The sequence below is a fragment of the Suncus etruscus genome, chromosome 2, assembly GCF_024139225.1.
Source record: "Suncus etruscus isolate mSunEtr1 chromosome 2, mSunEtr1.pri.cur, whole genome shotgun sequence".
NCBI classification, from domain to species: domain Eukaryota; kingdom Metazoa; phylum Chordata; class Mammalia; order Eulipotyphla; family Soricidae; genus Suncus; species Suncus etruscus.
Genome location: NC_064849.1, coordinates 105452273 through 105476279, shown reverse-complemented (window position 1 = coordinate 105476279; position 24007 = coordinate 105452273). Strand labels below are relative to the sequence as shown.

Genomic DNA, 24007 nt, shown 5'->3' with positions numbered 1-24007 from the left:
GTGGGTCACACCCAGTAGAGCTCAGGGGTTACTCCTGGCTCTACACTCAGAAATCGCTCCTGGCACGCTTAGGGGACCATATGGGATGCTGGGATTCGAACCACTGTCCTTCCGTATTCAAGGCAAATGTCCTACCCTCCATGCTATCTCTCCGGACCCATTAATTCTAATAATAGTTAGCTATGTAATGAATACAGATTTCTATGCACAATAAACCACTTACTTTATTACAGTAGGTATCAACAGTCATTTATTAGCTAGTCAATTAAGATCCTTAAAAAAATAAAACCATAGTTTGAGTCAAAATTTACCTGAATAATGTGAACATACCCATAAGCATAAAAGTTCTTGCATGCTGGGGCCTGAGAGACAGCATGGAGGTAGGACATTTGCCTTGCATGCAGAGGATGGTGGTTTGAATCCAGGCATCCCATATGGTCCCCTGAGCCTGCCAGGAGCAATTTCTGAGCTCAGAGCCAGGAATAAACCTGAGCACCACTGGGTGTGGCCCAAAAATAAAATAAAGTTCTTCCATGTTTTCAAAAATTCTTGAAGTTATTGTTATTATATGCTTTAAAAAATCAAGGTTTCTCCTCAAACATAGTGTGTTAACACTTGTGATAAACTTTAACAAAGCTGAATTGTTCGACATGAACAAAGAGTTCTTATTTGAAAAACAATCACTGACTTGGAAGACAGGATACTATTTCATCTTCTAGAATCTCTTTCTTGGCCATCAGAGGCAGAGTGATTATCAAAAGATTAGAAAAGCCCCACAATGAAGATAGATTAGAGAGGAGATGTTGTAGCAAATGATGTCAAGACTCATAGGGCCAAAATGTACATTAGCTAGAGCATGCTGTGATTATTGAGTGCATGCTGTACATCTGGAAGCCCTGGGTTCAATCTGCATTACATGGATTCATGGGCATTGCTAGAAGCAATCACCAAGCATCAAAATAGAAATCACACCTAGAATTATAAGTTATAGCTTCCCAACACACATAAATATGTTGAAATTTGAACTCTTTAGAAGTTAAAGGCCTCACCTAAGAGACTAGTTAGTAAGAGACAGAGGTGTGGTTTGCATTTGATATATGAAATTTATACACAGTGCACTTAGCTCCTTCTACTCCTGTTGTCTTTATGTTTCAAAATTTGGGGTACATAGGTAAATAAATGAGTGAAAAGTAAAGGTATATCATAGATAAGCAAAGAGTAATATATATATATATGCCAAAGAGATATTATGCAAGCATTACCACCAACTACTAAATGACTTGTAAAGTTACAAAGGCATGTGATAAAATAGTCCCAAATTACAACTTGGAACTCTTGAAGGTATAGGTTAACAGACATAAAATATTCACTTGGTTTAGATATAAACATAAAATTCTTATTTGAAGAAAAATTTTATAGGGTCATCAGCAGTGATAAAAGGTAAAAAAAGTGTCACCTCTTCATGGACAGAGCAAACTTAGTATTCCACTCCTGCAGCAATGGTTCAGCACAGACTCAGTAAGGAATCATAGTTGCTAATCTTGTCACACCATACATTAACCAAGAGCCTCAGGCAGCTCTCATCTAATTATTAATGGGTTTTTATTCATGGATATTAAAGGTCTCAGTGTAGAGCGGCATAACTGCTATTCACCAAACAAAATACATTTGTTCTGTAATGTCCAAAATGCAGTTTTATGTGCCTGACTTTAATTTTTCTTCTGTATTTCATATTGAATTTTAAAATATGTAATTATTAGGGACTGGTAAATAAACCTGAGGTTTGAATCAGTGATGGAATAGAAGGGGCCAATGTGTCCCAAATTTGAATTTGTATTTAATTTAATTTAGGAAAATAATTTTAATGCAGTTTTTGCAAATTCAGTGAAATGAGAATGGTGAAGTTATTGTGAAACTAAAAAAAAAACCCCACTTCATATATGTTCATCATCTCTCACCCAGGAAAGCTAACAACTATGATCCACTTATTAAAGTTGATTTTAATATATTTGTGTGCCAATAAGCTAATATTAATTTGACACTGCTCCTTTCCAGCCCTGAGTTCATACCATTTGGTCTCTTGGTGTGTTATCTCAGCCAATCCTTTGAAGAGTAGAATGAGATGGGACTATTACTATCACAAAGGAAAGATAGGAAAATTTTGGTCTGGAAATGAAAAGCTTTACATTTAGAAAATAATATTGCAAAAGAAACACTCAGTTTCTCTATTCTTTATCTTTTTATCATTAAAAGGTTTTGTCTTAGGCACCATGATTTATAATATTGATACTGGCAGAGTTTCATGCCAAATAAAAACTTTCCAATACCAACCAAATCCACCACCAGAGTGTCAGCTTCTCCTTATTATGCCCGACTGTCCCATCTTCCACCTTTCCTTACAATGATATACTTTCTATTAAAGACCAGGATGATATCCCTCATGGGTTATATTTAAATAACAGTAAAAACATACCCAAAATAATCAAAGGCAACAGAAACTGATAACTTGTCCTTATTAGAAAGCAAATCCAATCCTTTACATGAAGAGTTCTGAATCAAGATATGTGAAGAGGTATATAGTACAGTGGTAAGAATGGCTGAGTCGGGTTGAATCATGGCTTTGTACTTCTTAGCTATGTATAGCTTGGGTAAGTCACTTATTTCTTCATGTCTTGGTTTCCTCATCATTTAGATAAGGATAACTGTAGCTATTTTATGATTGTTATGAAGATTATTATTGATGTTAAATAAGCAAAGTGTAAACGCTGTGAATATACTGTTTAATACTATCAGGTCATAATCTTAGGATGAATGTCTACAATACATACATTGAAACAATATTTTTCTTGCTCATTTAAATGACTAAAATTTTTACTACTCTGTAATAGATAATTACTTTGTTAGTCTTTTATGAACAAAAATTATTTATTCTTTTTATTTTAATTTTTTTTTTTTTGGTTTTTAGGGACACACCGTTTGATGCTCAGGGGTTACTCCTGGCTAAGCGCTCAGAAATTGCCCCTGGCTTGGGGGACCATATGGGACGCCGGGGGATCGAACCACGGTCCTTTCTTGGCTAGCGCTTGCAAGGCAGACACCTTACCTCTATCGCCACCTCGCCGGCCCCTTTATTTTAATTTTTTTAGAGACCATTGTGAATTATAAGTTCTTCATAGTTGGATTTCAGGCGTACAGTGACAGTGAATTAGGGCCATTTCCACCACCAGTGTTGACTTCCCTCCACCAAAGTTCCCAGCATGCATCCCATACCTTCACCCCTAGCCCCTTGGCCTACCAGTGTAACAGGTCCATCTTAAGTTTAGATTGTTACAGTTTGGGTCTCTTGATTCTGTAAAATGATTTCTTTTTAACAAGAACACCATTTTGGTCTCTCTGTAATGTGAACAGTCCTAAAATCTACTTAGAGAAATCATAGGGTAAGCAAAAGAAAATAAATAAAAAGTGGTCTTCAAATGTTGGGACCTGTCAGACCAGAGACTCAACTGACACCCTAGACATGCCCCCCAGAGACTAAAATTTTGAAAATTTATGCTGTAGTAGTTCATCACTTTTAATGACTATGTTCCAAGTTAAAAAAAAAAAACTATGTTCAAGATTTGAATATTTGAAAGCCCAGAATTAACTAATTGTTGTTACAACTACTTGTGATTCTCAAACTATATTTTCTTTAATTTTCATGTATTTACTATGTGGTTTAGGATATGAATAGTATCTTACTACATTTCTTATAGTAGGATGTTTGCTAGCATCTAATTATTTTTAATTTATTTTATTGACACCATTGTTATTTACAAAGTCTTTCATAGTTGGATTTAAGATATATAGTGAATCAGGGCCAATCCTACCACCATTGTCCACCTCCCTTCACCTATGTTCTCCAAGTTCATTCTCATACCATACCTCCTACCACCCAGACTGCCAGTATAGCAGGCCCATTTTAAATTTAGATTGTTAAAGTTTGGGTCTCTTAATTGCATTGTTGTCTTTGGGTTAGATATTTAGTTGTCTTTTTTTTTTTTAAACACTATCAATGTACCTGAGACTGCTTGGCCTCTTGCCATTATCCTTTAAAATTCGTGTTTCCCACTCAATTTCTTTCCTTCTCACTATGCTCCGGGGCCAAGTGTGTTCAGACAACTTCCATTTAACCATTGCCTTTCTTCATGCAGTTTTTCTAAATACCACCTATAAGTGATATTATTCTGTATTTATCCTTCTTCTGACTACTTCATTTAACATATCTTCCAGTTCCATCCATCTTGCTGCAAATTGCATGATTGCATCAGTCCTTACAGCTATGCAGTATTCCATTGTATACATGCACCACATCTTTATGATCTACTCAACCGTTGTTGGACTTCCAAGTCTATTGAACTGAGTGCTGCAATGGAGCAACTAGAGACAATGAATAGCAGTGTGAATACATCCTTTTGGTTTACTGTTTTTCTGTTCTGGGGATAGATACCTAGAAGAGGTATTTCTGAGTCATATGGCAGCTCAATTTTGAGTTTACTGAGAACCCTCCATACTGTTTTCTTAGGGGCTGGATCAGGTAGCATTCCCACCAGCAGAAGATCTAATTTTGAATCATTTTTGGGCTCCACAAATCTTGGTCTAGGTGAGATCTGAGCTTAATTACACAATTAAGCAATTCTTGTATATTTCCCTTTTTGATTGATCATAAATAAAAATACAATTGGATCATATTTACATGCACTTTTCTATAAAATTAATATGATTTAAAAAGTCTCCTTTTGGGTGGTTACTTTAAGAAAAAACGTAAGTTTAATTCAATAATGAGATGAATATATTATCAGGTTATAGCTATACTTTAAAATTATTTTTATTGGGACACCTTTATTTAATGTCCCTTTAATGGGACACATTTATTTCATGAAATAAAATCAACTAATATAATGGTGTATTTTACATATCTATTTTGTCTTATAATTAAATGATCCCTTTTAGTAAAAGCAACATCTTTTGGATTTATAACACTGACATTATTTTAATAAGGGGCACCTCTAACAGTTCTTAGGAACTGGGGCAACATGCCAAGGATGAACTTATGACCTCACTTATTAGGCATGTGATCTACCATTTGAGCCATGCTGGCTAGATGCAAAGGGGTGGGGTGGGGTGTGGTGGTAGCAGAAAAGGAGGAAATGGGAGAGGCAAGCAAACAGCTAAGTATGTCAGTGTAAAAAATATATCCACCTACTACTCAGTACTCTTTGATATACTATGGATCATCTTAGAAAGATGTGTGTCTCTTAGTTCATTTGTGTATGAAAATATAAAACCCTTGACTTTCTCTTCTCAAGTTTCTACTGACAAAAAAAGCTGCCACGCACCAAAGTTCTGCTCCATTCCCACCACTGCATAGAATTATCTATTCAAAACTCGGTATAGACTTGAATGTTTGGAGATCCCCAAACCCACTTTTTATTTGAAAAATTCTAGAAGGACAATGGAAAGATGCAGCTGAGTGAAGACTGCAAGTTTAGACTGTTCTCTGATGAGAATCAGACACACTTTAGGGAAACAGGTGAGCAGCATAACTTCTTTAGGAGTCAGGCAGAATAATGTCAACATCCTTAAAAACCTCTCAGAATAATTCTAGTCATCCTTACTGTACAAGCAGGACCCTTTTAATTAATAGTGAAGTTGGGCAAATTCTAATCTTATGACCTCTTTCTTCATTCAACACCTCCATTTTCTTCCAGAAAGTCTTCATGGAGAAGTTAGGTGGTAAATCCAACAGAGACATTAAAATCACCTCAGAGTTTATAGTTGGAGGCTAATTGAGGTGAACTGGTAGTACTGAATTTACAATGCTTGATAAAGTCTCAGTTAAGAGACTATTAAAATATTTATTTGGAGAATCTGATTCAGGGTTCCAAAAGAGAGACTACAATTACAGCAATAATATGCTCTGTGTTTTAATTTATTGTCATATACATTGATATGACAGATTTCATTTCAATTACTAGCACTTGATTACAAATTAATAAAACTTTTATAATCATTGTGTTAGCATGTAATATATGGAGTACACACACAAACACACACAAATACTACATTTTTTTTCTGATTTTGAGCCGTACCCAGATGTACTGATGATTACTGGCTCCGTGTTTTGGATCTTTTCCAGTGTTCAGAGAATGTTAAGTATTGATGAACTGATATTCCAAGCCCGCTTCGCATGCATTCATGCACCATTTAACTATGTATTTGTATTGGTATTTGTCTTTCACATTAGTATTAGTCTTTCACATTTATTTTTAAGTTGATTGCTAGGCACCTGTTATTTTTGAACAGCTTTAAATGGGGTTGTTTTCCTGATTTGTCTCTTCTATTTTTTGCATATGAAATGTTTTAATATAAAATCAACTTATTTTTGTGTGATAATTTTGTATATTTTTTACTATATTGGTAAATATTTCAAATATTTTTTGTTAGAATCTTTTTTTTTCCTTTGGATTTTGGGTCACACCCGATGATGCTCAGGGGTTACCCTGGCTATATGCTCAGAAATTGCTACTGGCTTGGGGGACCATATGGGATGTGAGTGAAACGAATCGTGGTCCATCCTAGGCTAGCATGTGTAAGGTAGATAGATGCTTTACCACTTGCTCCATGGCTCCAGACCCTTGTTAGAATCCTTAAGGCCTTGCATGTGTATTATTATGTCATCTGCACATAATCAAAGTTTAACTAATTTGCCTCATTGCTATTGCTAGGATTTCCAATACTATGTTGAACAGTCTTCTTCCTTCCTTCCTTCCTTCCTTCCTTCCTTCCTTCCTTCCTTCCTTCCTTCCTTCCTTCCTTCCTTCCTTCCTTCCTTCCTTCCTTCCTTCCTTCCTTCCTTCCTTCCTATAGGGGTTGAATCCTGTAAGAAGGGTTTTCTTTGAACCTATTGATATGATCACATGATTTTTACCATTGCTTTTGTTAATATTGTAAAAAAATTAATTTATTTGCATATACCAAACCACCTTGAGTCCCTGAAATAAAGAAACTTTATTGTAGTATATGATTTATATAGTATATATGTGTGTATAAATGCGTATATATGTATAGTATATGTATAAGTACATATACTAAATCATAAACTACAATAAATACACATATGTGTAAATATGTATATATACATATATCATACATATATTTATGCAGTATATGACTTGAGTGTAGTATGAGTCTTTTGATATCTTGCTGAATTTCATTCATTAAGATCTTGTTAAATACCTTTACATCTATGTTCATCAAGGATATTATTATTGTTTTTTTTACCTTTACATTGATTTATAATAGCCAAACCAAATCTTTGTATTAGACTACTTGATAATGAAAAAAAGAAAGGTCTTCAGAAAACATCTACAACTGTGAACCTAGGATCATACTTTCTCAAATTTAATTATTTTAACCGGTTTCGGTTAGTCATCTCATTGCCCTGAGTTTTTTGACTGCTTATCCTGAGTGGGAAATAAGGCTCAGGGAACAAACTGTAACTTTCCAGATGTCTGTTTTCCACAAACTTCAAAGAGAGCTAGTCTTTTTTGGCTTAGACTTTTTAAATGGGGTATTATGCCATCAGTAGTATTTTGCAAAATGTGACCACCATTACTTTGATAAATTCTTTTGCTGAATACTTATTTTTAATTTATTTTCTAAATTAACATTTTATTTTAATTATTATAACTATTTTACAAATATTTTTATCTCATTAATCAAGTTCCAAAGAAATACTCTTTAAAAATATTCAGAAGGATTTCAGATCTTGGATTTGATATATTTATATACTTTTCTACTTGTTTTAATAAAATATTAACTTTATACAAATATTTTCTGAGCTGGATGGAACAGAAAACATTAATTAACATACACTCAGTGGAAATTTTCATGCTAGCCTATACAGTCGGTAATATTTATCCCTATTTACATATTAGCAGTTTAGGGCTCAGAAGTTTATGAGTTGTCCAAAATCTCACAGCTTAGATCCTTTTCCAGTTCATAAGCATGATGATTGGGTGTTCAGACATTTGTGTGATATGTATTTCTCTTAGTCCTTGTTTTGGCATTGGCACATTACCAGTCTGAAGTGGGAAAAATAAGAAAAAATATCTCACAGCTTGTAAGCAGTGTCAAAATTTAAGATTGAGTCTCAGTGCTCTGGAAATGCTTCTGAGGAGATTGCATTTTTTAGAGAATAATTTTTCAAGTACTTTCATTTGAAAGCAATTTTAGGAAAATCAGTTGTGTACTTTGAAACTCTCAGATAGAAAATATTATGATTACTGATTCTGGGAATATAAAATATTGGTTAAGTTTTAAGAGAGTGAACCTTTTCATTTATTTTTTATTTATTTATTTTGGTAGGGGCACTTTTGATTGTACTCAGGTTTTACTTCTGGCTCTGTGCACAGGGATCACTCTTAATCAGATTTCAGGTGCTACATGTGGTGCTGGGGATGGAACCCAGGTCAATATTATGAGAAGCAAGCACCTTACACAGTGTAATATTTCCCCAAGAGACATGATTTTAAAGTTTAAAGTACTGCAGGGTAGAGTTTGTAAGACAAGACTAAAAAAGTATTCTTTTTCTAGATCTGTTAATAAACAAAGTTTATTTGCTATTAAGCTATATCAAGAGTTCCTAGAGGAGAACCTGGTTGTATGAGAAACTCAGTGACCCCCTGTATCTCTGTATGGAGCAACCACACTTTCCTACCTATGGTTTTTCTCTTCATGTTCACTTTACTTGGCTGCTGAGTTTACTATACTATCAAATATCATTCTATAAAGCTCTGGGTTGTGGTGAGCTAATTAGTCTTATTCATATAGATAAAGGTACCTAATCTCATCTTCTCCTACACAATGAACTTTAGTGTTTATTCAGACAGTTCTCAACCATAATGGTATAATTATACCATTCTTGCAGTGGCAGCACCCATGTACTATGATTATAGCCAAAGTTAAGGCTATGATTATAGTATACTAAAGAGGATGGGACTGTTTTATTTTAAGTGATATTTACCTCCTCTGTTGGGAACAGAAATAAATGGGAGTAGAAGAGCCATGCACTTACTATACTTCTTTCTTTGAACAATGATTTCAGAAACTCAGGAATGAAAAAGAAAATCAAAACATCAAACACGAATATAAGCAAGTATGGATGATTCATTCCCAGTCTGGTTACAATAACTCAGTTTTAAAATCATGGTGGAAGAGGCAATGGAGATTAACCTGCTGGTGGTTATCTGGGGTTTTAGGAATGTTCTCACTAATGCTGGTCTGCTGAGAACAACCCCAAGCACAAGTCACTTGTAGGACTGATAGAGTCCAGGCTCTCTCTCTCTCTATTTTTTTTTTTTTGGTTTTGTTTTTGGTGTTTGGGTCACACCTGGCAGTGCTCAGTGGTTACTCCTAGCTCTATGCTCAGAAATTGCCTCTGGCAGGCTCAGGGGACCATATAGGATGCCGGGATTTGAACCACCAACCTTCTGCATGCAAGGCAAACATCTCACCTCCACGCTATTTCTCCGGCCCCCAGGTTCTATTTTTAATCAAGGTTCTGATCCTGCAAGACAATGACTCAGCTAAGTGCAAAAAGCTTCTCTTCTTCACAGAATAACTCCTATAAGGTACATGTTATTATATGAACTGTAGATCAGGTTTAGGCACTAAGAATACAGTAAGAAACAGAGCACACATCTCTTCTTATAGACCTTATCTTAAATATTTTACAGATCTGTCTTTTGTTATTTGTCTGGGCAAATAGAGGAAAGCTTTGACTTTTCCAAGGGTGATGCAGAATTCCCCACTTAGCTGATATGTTAAGATCTCCTTCAGCAGATTGGGATTTTCTTACCATATGAATATAGATCCTATCTGACAAAAAATACAGGAAGTGAGTGAAATATCCTGAGATTATAACTGTTGTGTGTATATATAAGTATCTCTGAGAGAGTGCCTACCTGTTCTTTGACATGGACAGGATTAGAGATAGAGACTGAATTTCCATGGCACTCCTCACTTGGGCCCTAAGTCTCTGGTTTAATTGTTTCATTAAACCTTAATACTCCTTGATTGTCCTACTTCATAAATCTTAGTGCCAGTGGTATAGAAGGTTACATTGTGGGAAACATTAAGGATGACTGGGATGGAAGACATATCATGGTATATAGATCATATATTATAGGACTGAGTCATTTGTCTCTTTTGCTTTTAGAGGTCAAAGTACAAACCAGTTTTGATTGCCTTTAAGTCAACAAGCAGATACATGTCACACAAATATATGTTTACTTTTCTTGATTATTTCTTGAAATGCCCAAGAACTTAACCTAGGACTCTTAGAACAGTGGTTTTCTTCTTTATATGTATTTTTACTTTTATAGTTTTGGAAAATTAGCCAGAAATGTTCAGATATTACTCTTTGATCTATGATCAAGGATAACTCTTGGCATTGATCAGAAGATCATATGTGATGCCAAGGATCAAACCTCGCTTAACTGTGGTTAAGGTAAGCACCCTATCCACTGTACTTTCTCTTGGAACCCAAAACAGGGGTTTTTAACCTTTATACTCCTGGGCAGGTAAAAATATAATATAAACATTATTTTAAATAAGTATATATAGTATAATTAGTATTTTTTATTGTAATCACTATATGATCCAGGTAGACAATGTGTTAAATGTTAATTTTTTTCAAAGATTTCTAGGGAATTTCTGAGGGCTAGCATTGGTCTGCCAACTGGTAGCTGAAAACCATTGTCCAAGAAAGCAGTCAGCAACATTAAAGAGAGTACTCTCAACCCTGTCCTGAGACAGTGGTGTTGAGTGAGTGGAAAGAGCAATCAATATAGGATGGGCTAAATAATTCTTCTTTTTTATCTAGTTTTTGTAGATTTCTTTGTTTTGGGGTGGATATTGAAGTAGTTGTCCATTTTTTTTAGTTGTCCATTTTTTATTTATATATTTACTTTTACTTTCTTCTTTTCTCTTCTTCCTTTTTGCGCCTTGTCATATTTCCTATCTCACGACCATGGCAACTATGTGGTGCATATTTTTATTGCTGCAGTGCTCACTGGATATCTTATTTGATTCCTCTTTTTGAACTGTTGTGGTGTTTCACTTTCTTTTTTTCCCCTTCGTCCCTCAAACCAAGGATGAGAGCCTCTAGAATGACTCTGCTCATAGTCGGCGTAGTCGATTTTTACTCCATTATATTACTTTTCTCTTCTTCAAACAAAACCACATAACTTGAACTTTCTAGTCCTGCCTCCCAATTAGAGGGGGCAGTAATGGAGGCACCAAGACCAAACAGTTATAAGACCACTAAGTAATAAACTAGACACAGAAGGGACCACACATTCTAGCAGCCCCTGGGGGGAAGAGTGGAGGATATGGGAGGCAGGATGGGCGCGGGTGTGGGAGGACAATTCGGTGGTGGGAATTCCCCTGACTCAATGTAAATATGTACCTGGAATATTACTGTGAATGATATGTAAGCCACTATAATAAAAATAAAAATTATATTAAAAAATAAAAAAGAAGAAAATATAGAATAGGCCAATATTTATTTCAAAGGTTCTAAGTAGATTTATAATAGAAAGCTTTTAAGTCATAGTTCCAAGAGTAAAAAGACATTAAAAATCAGAAAAAGGTACATTTGTTAGAATTTTTGCCCCCCCCCCTTTTCCTTTTCTTTTCTTCAAATAGAACCACATAACTTGAACCATCTTGTTCTGCCTCACAAATTGAGGAAGAAATAATGGAAAGCACCGAGACCAAAAAGGCATATAAACATTGAGTAGAAATAAAAAAAATGATCAGATTTAAACACCAAATTCAAAGCCAGCTGCAACAGAATAGATACCCAATCCACAACAAGCTAGACAGAAGGGACCACTTATACTAGCACCCCGGGGTGGCAAAGGAAGGGCGTTATGGGATGCATGCTGGGAACAGGCGTGGGGGGAGGACAATATTGGTGGTGGGTTGGTTTGTTTTTGTTTCGGTTTTTTTTTTTTGGAAGGGGGATTGATTTTTTTTTGTATTATTTTTATGTTTTCCTTCCTTTCCCCCTTTCTTTTCTTAAACTGATTTTTATAGTCTCTAGAAGGACTGCTCTCATTTTTTGCTTGTTTGATTTGTTATCCACTTTGGTCAAAATAAAAATTATTATATAAATAAAAGGTACATTTGTAAAATTGCAATGAACTGATTGTCTTCTCTCTGGTTTGGGTTTAGTCAAAAGCTTATTTGTTATCTTTACTGCTTTTTTGTTTGTTTCAGGAGTAGTGAGAGGTTAATCTGTTGAGTCAGGATGTATATATACTGTAGCCACATAATGTTAGAGTCTCTATTGGCCCACAGTGATGTTTACCATAATGTAACCAAAGTTAGTAAAGAAAAGGCTTGCATTACTGTCAGACATGGAGTCGTGCATGTGTACAAGTAAGTGTTGTCCTGGTAGATGTCAGCAACAATGAAACGTAAGCCCTACAGGCTTAAATATGACTTAGAATACTAGGCTTCCATTCCAGCTAGGTCATTTATTTTTCCTTGCCCTGGCAAACAAGATATCTTTCAAAATCAATCCTTTAGGACCACACACATTGGAATAATTCAATGTCTACTTGACTGGAACTTTAACATTTTCTGGCTTTCCCAGAGAATTTCTCTAAAGAGTTTATAGAGGGCCTTTCCTACATTTTTGGATATAGAACTTTAGTCATTGGTAAGGTTAATTTCATGTTTCTCAATAGAAATATGAATTGGGAGTTGAGGTTATTTGTGAAGGATTACTCAATTTTCATTATGAATTTGCAGATGTACATAAAAACAGAATGCATATTTTAATGAATCATAACCTTAATTTAAAAGTTAGCATTTTATGATTCCTATTTGTGTCCTTCTCCTACTTTCTTTTTTAGTCATCTGCTTTCACTTTATACACTCATACATTTCTGAAAGATAAAATAAGACAAAACAAAACACTGATTCTATTTATCTGGACACATTTTTATTTTATTTTATTTTATTTTGGTTTATGGCCATTTTGGTTTATGGCCTGGCTCTGCACTCAGAAATTACTCGTGGCTCTGTACTCAGGAGTTACTTTTGGTGGTGCTGGGCAACCTTATGGAATGTCAAGATAAATAGCAATCAAAAATATTTCCACAGCATTCCAATTTATTTACAGAATCAGTTTCAAAAAATGTTCATTTAATAAATATTAAACTACTATTTTTGTCTAAGGACTTGACTAAAATGTAAGAGTTTAGACAGTTCCTGAATTCAAACAACTTACATAAAAACATAAAACATATAAACATATAAAAGGGGAAGACCTTTGTATTGTGTGTATATAATCACTGAACTTCAGAGACAAATATGGAGAATATCAAACATTTAACATTCAGAGAAGTGCATTAGTCACAGAAAGGATGATATCCACGTGTTTCTCCACTTGTAGGGGTTTACCTGGGAGAAGATAATGAAGTGTTGAGTGCACAAAGATGTATTTGCTGCTAGCTCAGAGTACAGCTAAGCTCTTTTGCATTAATTCAAAATTATCATTTAAAATTCAATTTATGAAAATATATTAAGATAATTACAGGCTGCTTTCCAAAAAATACATGAAAATCAAAGGACTGCCTATAAAATGGTAAAGAGAGAAATGCGACTTGAGATGACATAAGAGCACATGCCATCACTTGAACTAAATAGTGTTGGATGATGCTACAGTCTTTCCGGTTGTGGACCCTTTGACATGCCCAATTTCCTAACATTAGAGTCTGATGCCTTTTCTTCCTCTTCATGAATCCAATGGCAACAATTAGTAAAATATCTATAAGTATGCAAAATCAAGTTTGCCCTCAAACTTGAACTGGTATTATACTGAATCTTACTATTCAGAAGACAATATTATGTGTTAACAGTGACAATTCAGATGGTAAAGTTGTGAATTACTTCCCACCCACCCATCACCAAGTCATTGCCTTGAGAACTGTTAATCAAAATAATAATTAAAAATGATAGGGCCAGAGAGATAATTCAGGAGTTACAACACTTGCATATGTCTAATGTTGGTTTGATCCCATTCACTGCATGGGCCCCTGGGCATGTAAGCATGTAAGTAGGAAAAACCTCTGTGTATATTTGGGTGTGCATTTCCAATAAATCAATAAAAATAATGAGGTACATGTCTACACTGACGAGAAATGTACAATAGAGTCAGTGTAGACATGTACCTCATTATTTTCATGTATTTCAGAATTGTTTGAAACTGGCACAAAGGAAATGATCTGAATTCAAAATTGCAAACTCTTCTGGATTGTGCTGTTGAGAATGTGAATATTTCATTAGTTTGTTCTCCCTATATAATCAATTATAAGGAAGATAAGGTGCATGCTGAAATCAGATTCTTTGTAGATTTGCAGATACAATGTCATATCTTTCGGAAAATCTTTGCCTACAAGGGACTTATTGACTTTCTGGGTACTCATCAGTCTGCAAAATCCAGGAATAGTTTTTTGTTTTCCTATATTAACTGCCTTTATCCCTATGCAGGCAAGACTGCTTTCTATGAAGTGAGTCCCCTATCTATTACTTGCCTTCTCATTACTAATAAAGTTCTTTCTTTACTACCACCTTTTTCAATTGAATGATCACCTCAAGTGGCAGTAGAGATGACCTTTCTGGTTATAAGTTTACTTCAAAGTAAATTAGAAAACTGAATCTTGTACTCTCATTAGGTATCTTGTCAGCTATCGAATTGAAAATCATTTTCTAAAGAAGACAACCAAAACTAAGGCTTAGAAGAAATACCTCATTATTACTTTTCTTCTTCTGAATAGGTCCTGTCACACTTTTTTTTTTTTATTTTTTATGAAAGACCCAGATTGTGAGTATTTTAGGTTTGCAGATTAATGATCTATACTTTAGCTACTCAGCTCTGTCACTGTTGCTTCTAAGTAGACAGAGATTTTCTGAAACAAGAGCTCTGGCCATGTTGCAATAACATTTTATCTATAAAAAAACAAGCACTTGGTCTGAGAATTATAATTTGCCAAGCTGCTGGTTTAAAGAATTGTTGGATCTTTAAAAAAGGAAACTATTTTGTGTCATCTATTGTTAATTGCAGACCAATTAATTCATATAATTCAGATATTTCCAAAGCCTATGAGTTATATAACTTATTTTTTATAATTTCTTTTTAAAGAAATTTGTTCCTTTTTAGTGAATAATCACTTCTTGGGCCATTTTTAAAAATGTATAATCATATATAATTACCATAGGTGATGTTAAAATTTGAACCACTGCATAATGGTATTCATGTTTGAACTGGATACATCATTTTATAAATGTGATGCGTGATCAGCTTTCACAGTCCTTCATATTAAGTTATACTAAGTTAAGTTGTGTGTCAGGGCACACCATTATAATGAAGGCATATTTTATTTTTTCTCAATGCACTAGTGGTCAGAACCTGAACATGTGTTCATCACAAATAGTAGCAAAGATAGGAGTTACTTAGTGATAGACTCGTTTAGAAATCAGAACTCTCTTTAATAACAAGGCTGATTTTGAAGCTGTAGAAAGCAGCAGCAACAAGGCTAAAAAGTTAAGGGCAGCACCCAAAGGTCACACCAATTTTGGGATGCTTTAACTTTCTTGTGTCGGTAAAATAAAGATATTATTTAAAAGAAAAAACAAAGCTCTAGCTGCCATCTTGCTTCCCCTCATGTGTGCACCTTATCTCAACTGATTTGGCGGGATCCCTTGAGCGTCCACCTTAGTCCCCTGCACGACTCCATTCCCGCTCTTTCATCATGAAAGAAACAATGAACCAAGAGAAACTTGCCAAACTGCATGTTCAAATACTCATCGGTGGGAGAGGAACTGTTCGCAGAAAGAAGGTGGTGGTTCATAGGACAGCTATAGCAGATGATAAAAACAAAACAAAACAACTTTCAGTTCTCCCTGAAGAAGTTAGGAGTAAACAATATCTCTGGCATTGAGGAGGTGAATATGTTCACAAACCAAGGAACAGTGATCTACTTCAAGAACCCTGAAGTTCAGGCATCCCTGGAAGCAAACACTTGCACCATTACAGGTAATGCTGAGACAAAGCAACTGGCAGAAATGCTTCCCAGCATCTTAAACCAGCTTGGTACAGACAGACTGAGTAGTTTAAGGAGACTGGCTGAAGCTTTGCCCAAACAATCTGTGGATGGAAAAACACCACTTGCTCCTGGAGAGAATGATGACGATGAAGTTCTCATGAATCTCGTGGAGAATTTTGACAAGGCTTCCAAGAATGATGTCAAACTGATTGTGTCAACTTCTGAAGAAAACTTGAAAAAAATTATTGGGAGTTGCTATTTTATCATTATGACTACCCTTTAAAATTATGTTCAAGGATCTAATACGATCTAGATCTATTTTTTTTTTGTTTGGTTCTGCTCAGGGGGTCACGTCTGCCTCTGCATTCAGCAGTCATTCCTGGCAGGTTCAGGGGAACCATATGGGATGCCGGGGTTCAAACCATCATCAGTTCTGGATCAGCCTGTGTGCACAGGCGAAATGCCTTACCACTGTGGTCTCTCTCTGGCCCCATAGATCTAATATTTTTTAAAAAATTTTTAAAAAATTTTTTGTCAATTTGAATTATGTAGAACAAAAGAAATGGGCAATGAAAAGAGGACAAGGTAAAGTTTAGCTAGGTGGGAAAGGACAAGCAACCATAACATAATTCTCAGAAGAAGTTGCCCCTTGCTGATATCTTTTTTTTTTTTTTTTTTTTTTTTTTTTTTTTTTTTTTCAGGGGTTACTCCTGGCTGTCTGCTCAGAAATAGCTCCTGGCAGGCACGGGGGACCATATGGGACACCGGGATTCGAACCAACCACCTTTGGTCCTGGATCGGCTGCTTGCAAGGCAAACGCCGCTGTGCTATCTCATCCGGCGCCCCTAGAGTTTATTCTTTTTTTTTTTTTTTTTTTTTTTTATTTTTTTATCTTTATTTAAACACCGTGATTACAAACATGATTATAGTTGTATGATTACAGTCATGTAAAGAGCACCCCCCCTTCACCAGGTGTAACATTCCACCACCAATTTCCCAGATCTCCCTCCTCCCCCACCCCCCCTACACCTGTACTCGAGACAGGCTTTCTACTTCCTCATTCATTCACATTTTATGATAGTTTTCAGTGTAGTCATCTCTGCAACTGCACTCATCACTCTATGTGATGAGCTGCATGTCCTGAGCTGCAACCTACCAGCCCTCATCTCTCTTGTCTCTGAGATATTGTTAAAAATGTCCTTCATTTTTCTTAAAGCCCATAGATGAGGTGAAACCATTCTGCGTCTTTCTCTCTCCCTCTGACTTACTTCACTCAGCATAATAGATTCCAATGTACATCCATGTATTGGGAAAATTTCATGACTTCATCTCTCCTGATTGGCTGCATAGTATTCCATTGTGTATATGTACCACAGTTTTCTTCAGCCACTCATCTGTTGAAGGGCATCTTGGTTGTTTCCAGAGTCTGGCTATTGTAAATAGCGCTGCAATGAATATAGGAGTAAGGAAGGGGTTTTTTTGTAATTGTATTTTTGTGTTTCTGGGTATATTCCTAGGAGTGGGTATAGCTGGATCGTATGGAAGCTCAATTTCCAGTTTGTGAAGGAATCTCCATATCGCTTTCCATAAAGGTTGTACTAGACGGCATTCCCACCAGCAGTGAAAAAGAGTTCCTTCTCTCCACATCCCCCGCCAGCACTGCTTGTTTTCCTTTCTTGTGATGTGTGCCAATCTCAGTGGCGTGAGGTGGTACCTCATAGTAGTTTTGATTTGCATCTCCCCTGACCGATTAGTGATGTTGAACATCTTTTCATGTGCCTTTTGGCCATTTGCCTTTCTTCTTTTTCAAAGTGTCTGTTCATTTCTTCTCCCCATTTTTTGATGGGGTTAGTTGTTTTTTTTCTTGTATAGTTCTGTCAGTACCTTGTAAATTTTGGATATTAGCCCTTTATCTGATGTGTATTGGGTGAATATTTCTCCCACTCAGTGGGTGGCCTTTGTATTCTGGGCGCTATTTCCTTTGAGATGCAGAAGCTTTTCAGCTTAATATAGTCCCATCTGTTTATCTCTGCTTCCACTTGCTTGGAAAGTGCTGTCTCCTCCTTAAAGATGCCTTTAGTCTCAATGTCCTGGAGTGTTTTCACCTACATGTTGTTCTATATACCTTATAGTTTCAGTTCTGATATCGAGGTCTTTAATCCATTTGGATTTACCTTTGTATATGGTGTTAAGCTGGGGTCTAGAGTTCGCTTTTTTGCAAGTGGTTAACCAGTTGTGCCAACACCACTTGTTGAATAGGCTTTCCCTGCTCCATTTAGGATTTTTTGCTCCTTTATCAAAAACAAGGTGGTTATATGTCTGAGGAACCTTCTCTGAGTACTCAAGCCTATTCCACTGATCTGAGGGTCTGTTTTTATTCCAATACCATGCTGTTTTTATAACTGTTGCTTTGTAATACAACTTAAAATTGGGGAAAGTAATGCCTCCCATATTCCTTTTCCCAAGGAGTGGATTTAGCTATTCGAGGTTGTTTGTTGTTCCAGATGAATTTCAGGAAGTATTTGATCCACTTCTTTGAAAAATGTCATGGGTATCTTTAGAGGAATCGCGTTAAATCTGTACAATGCTTTTGGAAGTATTGCCATTTTAATGATGTTGATCCTGCCAATCCTATGAGCATGGTATGTGTTTCCATTTTCCGCGTGTCCTCTCTTATTTCTTGGAGCAGTGTTTTGTAGTTTTCTTTGTATAGATCCTTCACATCTTTAGTCAGGTTGACTCCAAGATATTTGAGTTTGTGTGGAACTAATGTGAATGGATTGTTCTCTTAATGTCCATTTCTTCCCTATCATTATTCGTGTATAAAAAGGCCATTGATTTTTGTGTGTTAATTTTGTATCCCTGCAACTTTGCTATACAAATCTATTATTTCTAGAAGCTTTTTGTAGAGTCTTTAGGGTTTTCTAAGTAGAGTATCATGTCATCTGCAAACAGTGAGAGCTTGACTTCTTCCCTTTCCTATCTGAATTCCCTTGATATCTTTTTTCTTGCCTAATCGCTATAGCAAGTACTTCCAGTGCTATGTTGAATAGGGAGTGTGAGAGAGGACAGCCTTGTCTTGTACCAGAATTTAGAGGAAAGGATTTTAGTTTTTTCTCCATTGAGGATAATATTTGCCACTGGCTTTCTGGTAGATTGGCTTTGACTATATTGAGAAAGGTTCCTTTTATTCCTATCTTGCTGAGAGTTTTATAATCAAGAATGGGTGTTGAACCTTATCAAATGCTTTTTCTGCATCTATTGATATGACCATGTGATTTTTATTTTTGTTGTTGTTTATGTTGTGTATTATATTAATAGATTTAAGGATGTTAAACCATCCTTGCATTCCTGGGATGAAACCTACTTGATCAAAGTGAATGATCTTCTTGATGAGGCACTGGATCCTGTTCGCCAGGATTTTGTTGAGGATCTTTGCATCTGTGTTCATCAGGGATATTGGTCTGTAATTTTCTTTTTTGGCAGCATCTCTATCAGGTTTTGGTATTAAGGTGATGTTGGCTTCATAAAAGCTATTTGGAAGTATTCCTGTTTTTTCGATTTCATAAAAGAGCCTGGCCAGAATTGGTAGTAGTTCCTCTTGAAAGGTTTGAAAGAATTCATTCGTGAATCCATCAGGGCCTGGGCTTTTGTTTTTGGGTAAATTTTTGATTACAGTTTTAATTTCCTCAATAGTGATGGGGGTGTTTAGATATGCTACCTCTTCTTTATTCAACGTGGAAGGTTATATGAGTTCAGAAATTTATCCATTTCTTCCAGGTTCTCATATTTAGTGGCATAGAGTTTCTCAAAGTATTCTCTGAATACCCTTTGAATCTCTGCAGTATCTGTAGTGATCTCCCCCTTCTCATTTCTAATACGCCGTTATCAAGTTTCTCTCTTTCCTTTTGCTTTGTGAGTTTTGCCAATGGTCTATCAATCTTGTTTATTTTTTCAAAGAACCAATTTCTGCTTTCGTTGATCTTTCGGATTGTTTTTTGGGTTTCCACTTCGTTGATTTCTGCTCTCAGCTTTGTTATTTCCTTCTGTCTCCCTATTTTTGGGTCCTTTTGTTGAGCACTTTCTAGTTCTATTAGCTGTGTCATTAAGCTACTCAGGTAAGCTCCTTCTTCCTTCCTGATGTGTGCTTGCAAAGCTATAAATTTTCCTCTCAGTACTGCTTTTGCTGTGTCCCATAAGTTCTGATAGTTTGTGTCTTTATTGTCATTTGTTTCCAGGAACCTTTTGATTTCCTCCTTGATTTCATCTCGGACCCCACTGGTTATTGAGTATGAGGCTGTTTAACTTCCAGGTGTTAAATTTTTTTCTTCTGTGTCCCTTTGCAGTTCACATCTAACTTCAGAGCCTTGTGGTCAGCAAAGGCAGCCTGCAAAATGTCTATCTTTTTTATTTTATGGAGGTATGTTTTATGTGCCAGCACATGATCTATCCTGGAGAATGATCCATGTACATTGGAAAAGAATGTGTATCCAGGTTTCTGAGGATAGAGTGCCCTATATATATCTACTAGACCTGCATTCATCCATTTCTTTTTGCAGGTCTAGTATATTTTTGTTGGGTTTCCATTTGGTTGACCTATCAAGTGTTGACAAGCCTGTGTTGAGGTCTCCCACAATTATTGTGTTATTATTGATATCCTTCTTCAGATTTGTCAACAATTGTATTAAATACTTTGCTGGACCCTCATTCGGTGCGTATATGTTTTAGGAGAGTGATTTCTTCTTGCTGTACAAATCCCTTGATTAGTACATAATATCCATCTTTGTCCCTTACAATTTTTCTGAGTATAAAGTTTGTGTCATCTGATATTAGTATGGCCACCCCCGCTTTTTTAAGGGTGTTGTTTGCTTGAATGATTTTCCTCCAGCCTTTGATTTTGAGTCTATGTTTATTCTGACTATTCAGGTTGTGTTTCTTGTAGACAGCAGAAGGTTGGCTTCAGTTTTTTGATCCATTTCGCCACTCTGTGCCTCTTAACTGGTGCCATTTAGTCCATTGACATTGAGAGAAATAATTGTCATGGGATTTATTGCCATCTTTGTGTAGAAGTTTGGTGTGTTTTTTGTTCTGTCTTGTTTTTTAGAGTAGATCTTTCAGTTTTTCTTTTAAGGCTGGTTTTGAGTCTGCAAAGATTTTTGAGCTGTTGTTTATCTGTGAAGCCGTGTATACATCCGTCAAACCTGAAACTTAGTTTTGCTGGGGTGCAATATTCTTGGCGAAGCATTTATTTCATTGAGTTTTGCCACTACGTCCCACCACTGCCTTCTGGCCTTGAGTGTTTCTGGTGACAGGTCTGCTGTAAATTTCAAGGATGCTCCGTGGAATGTAATTTCCCTTTTCGATCTTGCTGCTTGCAGTATTCTATCTCTATCGGTGGGTTTCATCATGGTGACTAGGATGTGTCTTGGGGTGTTTCTACTGGGGTCTTTTTTAGCTGGTACTCTTCGGGCATGCAGGATTTGGTCACATGTTTTCTTTAGCTCTGGTAGTTTCTCTGTGATGATGTTCTTAACCATTGATTCTTCCTGAAGATTTTCTTCTTGGGTCTCTGGAACTCCAATGATTCTGAAGTTGTTTCTGTTGAGCTTATCAAAGACTTCTATTTTCATCTTCTCATATTCTTTGAGTAAATTTTCCATTGTCTGATCATTTGATTTGAGGTTTTTTTCTAATCTCTTCTGCTGTGTAAAGTTGTTATGCATCTCATCTTCTAAAGCACTAATTCTATCCTCAGCTGCTGTTAACCTGTTGGAAAACTCATCCATTATGTTCTTCAATTCGTCTATTGAGTTTTTCAGACCTGTTATCTGATCTGATATTCAGTTTGGAGTTTCTGATTTCTGTCTTCATATTCTCTTGATTTTTATTAGTGCTCTGATTTATACTTTCTTTGATATCTGATAGCAACCTCCATATTTCGTCTCTAACTCCATTTCTGAAAGACTGCTTAGGTAGTTGGTCGTTGTTGGGTCATCAGAGTTTCCATCTTCATTCTCTTATGGTTGAAGTTGGTCTGCGTAGTCTCCCCATTGTCTCGCTTACCGCTGTGGGTTTTTCTACGTGTTGTGGTGGTACTCATTGGCGAGGTGGAGTGCGCGGCCCGGCGAAGCGCAGCGGAGCGGCCTGCGCTTCCGGGCCCCCAAACACTCACCCTCAGCCGAGGCAAGCCGTCAGGGGATGCCTGGGGAGGCCCCCAAGTGTCTGCCAAGCAAAGAAACCAGCACAATCCACAACTCCAACAGAAAACTCACAGCCCCAGCGAGACACGCCTTGAAGAGATTAATGCTGAATCAGGTCAAAGTTCCCAGGTTGATGCAGGCTGGGGGAGGTCCCAAAATGTCTGCCGGGCCTAGGGGTCCAGCAGTCAGCCTGATCTGCAACTCCGGCCCCCAAACACTCACCTCAGCCGAGGCAAGCCGTCAGGGGATGCCTGGGGAGGCCCCCAAGTGTCTGCCAAGCAAAGAAACCAGCACAATCCACAACTCCAACAGAAAACTCACAGCCCCAGCGAGACACGCCTCAGCCGAGGCAAGCCGTCAGGGGATGCCTGGGGAGGCCCCCAAGTGTCTGCCAAGCAAAGAAACCAGCACAATCCACAACTCCAACAGAAAACTCCCCTTGCTGATATCTTAACTTTGAACTTTCAGCCAAAGAACGTTAAGATAAATAAAACAGAATCCATGTACAATTACTTTTTCCCTCAAGTCCCCAGATTGTAGCACATTATAATATTTCTTAACAGCACACAAGGCAATATAAAGCCATAAAACTTACATAACTCCTTAAACATTAGAGGCATAGTATTTTTTACATTTCCATGTACATGCATATTAGCTTAAGTTAACCTCAAATTTTAAGTGGGTGCATTTTAAGGATTAGAGTCAAAGGAGCACAGTAAAAATGGTGTTAGAGTGGCAATTGTTGTTTGCATAGGCCCACCAAAAAGATCTAATATTTTTAAGCTCAAACCCCTTGGATACTGCAGCTCTTTTTAGTTTTTACTTATATACAACTCATTCCTTGCAGCTAATTAAGCTTAAGAAGTCTGGGAATAAAGTTTGAAAATAAGGTTAATAAAGTCCTTTGTTTAGTTAAAAAAAGAAAAAGAAAAAAGTGCTCACTACATATATGATTATAATCATGTATGTACTCATGGTGCTTAAATAAAGAAAAAAACAAAATAAAAAATATTTAAAAGGAAAAAAAAAGTGCTCACTACCCACTGTGTTACCCAGGGTAAAAGAGTTTTTTTGTTTCTCTTATATTCTTCATGAAATCTGTGTGTTATTCTTCTTTGTAAAGAACTACATGAAGAATCTGTAGATGTGTAACCATCCTTCTCAGACTTTTTCTTTTCCCAGGAGAAAAGATTTTTAAAGGTCCCAGCCTGCAGTTTTCTAAACATTTTCTTCTTGGAGTGCCAGAAGAAATATCCTTGAGAGTTGCTTACAACCAGAAGAACCTGCTTCTATTTAAGGGAAGTTGGCCCTGAGTGTGGGTCCATTCTTTGAGCCAGAGATTTCACTAACCGGGCCTGCCCATATGTACAGAGAAAGATCTGTTGTAAGGAAGGGATAAGAAATATCTTTAATTACCACTTACCATGGCTCTGCAAATTCCCAAGCTTAAGGCAAAAAAAGAACTTAATATTTATCTTACAAAGAACTCTTATCTCCCACCAATTATGTGTGCAAGCCATCCTATGTATAATAAAGTACCAACCCATGTGAAACTAATGGGAGACATTATCTGGGCTTCTAAAGCTGGAAAAAAGTCACAGCCAAGCCTGTATTTGGAGATAAGTGAACATTGTAGCTCATACTATC

General features: G+C 36.5%; 2 protein-coding genes and 1 non-coding gene across 3 annotated transcripts in view; 2 read left to right on the top strand and 1 right to left on the bottom strand.

Moving 5' to 3' along the window:
- The window catches only part of GHR (growth hormone receptor), a 287963-nt gene that overhangs the window by 63234 nt on the left and 200722 nt on the right, over positions 1–24007 (bottom strand). The window lies entirely within an intron of this gene.
- On the top strand, positions 8026–8129 carry LOC126002789 (small nucleolar RNA U13). Its single transcript, XR_007493425.1, has one exon. It is a non-coding gene; the product is annotated as a small nucleolar RNA U13 (small nucleolar RNA).
- Positions 15867–16443, top strand: LOC126001002 (transcription factor BTF3-like). Its single transcript, XM_049768180.1, is given in 2 exon segments — positions 15867–16001; positions 16003–16443. Coding segments are annotated over 2 exon segments (576 nt in total).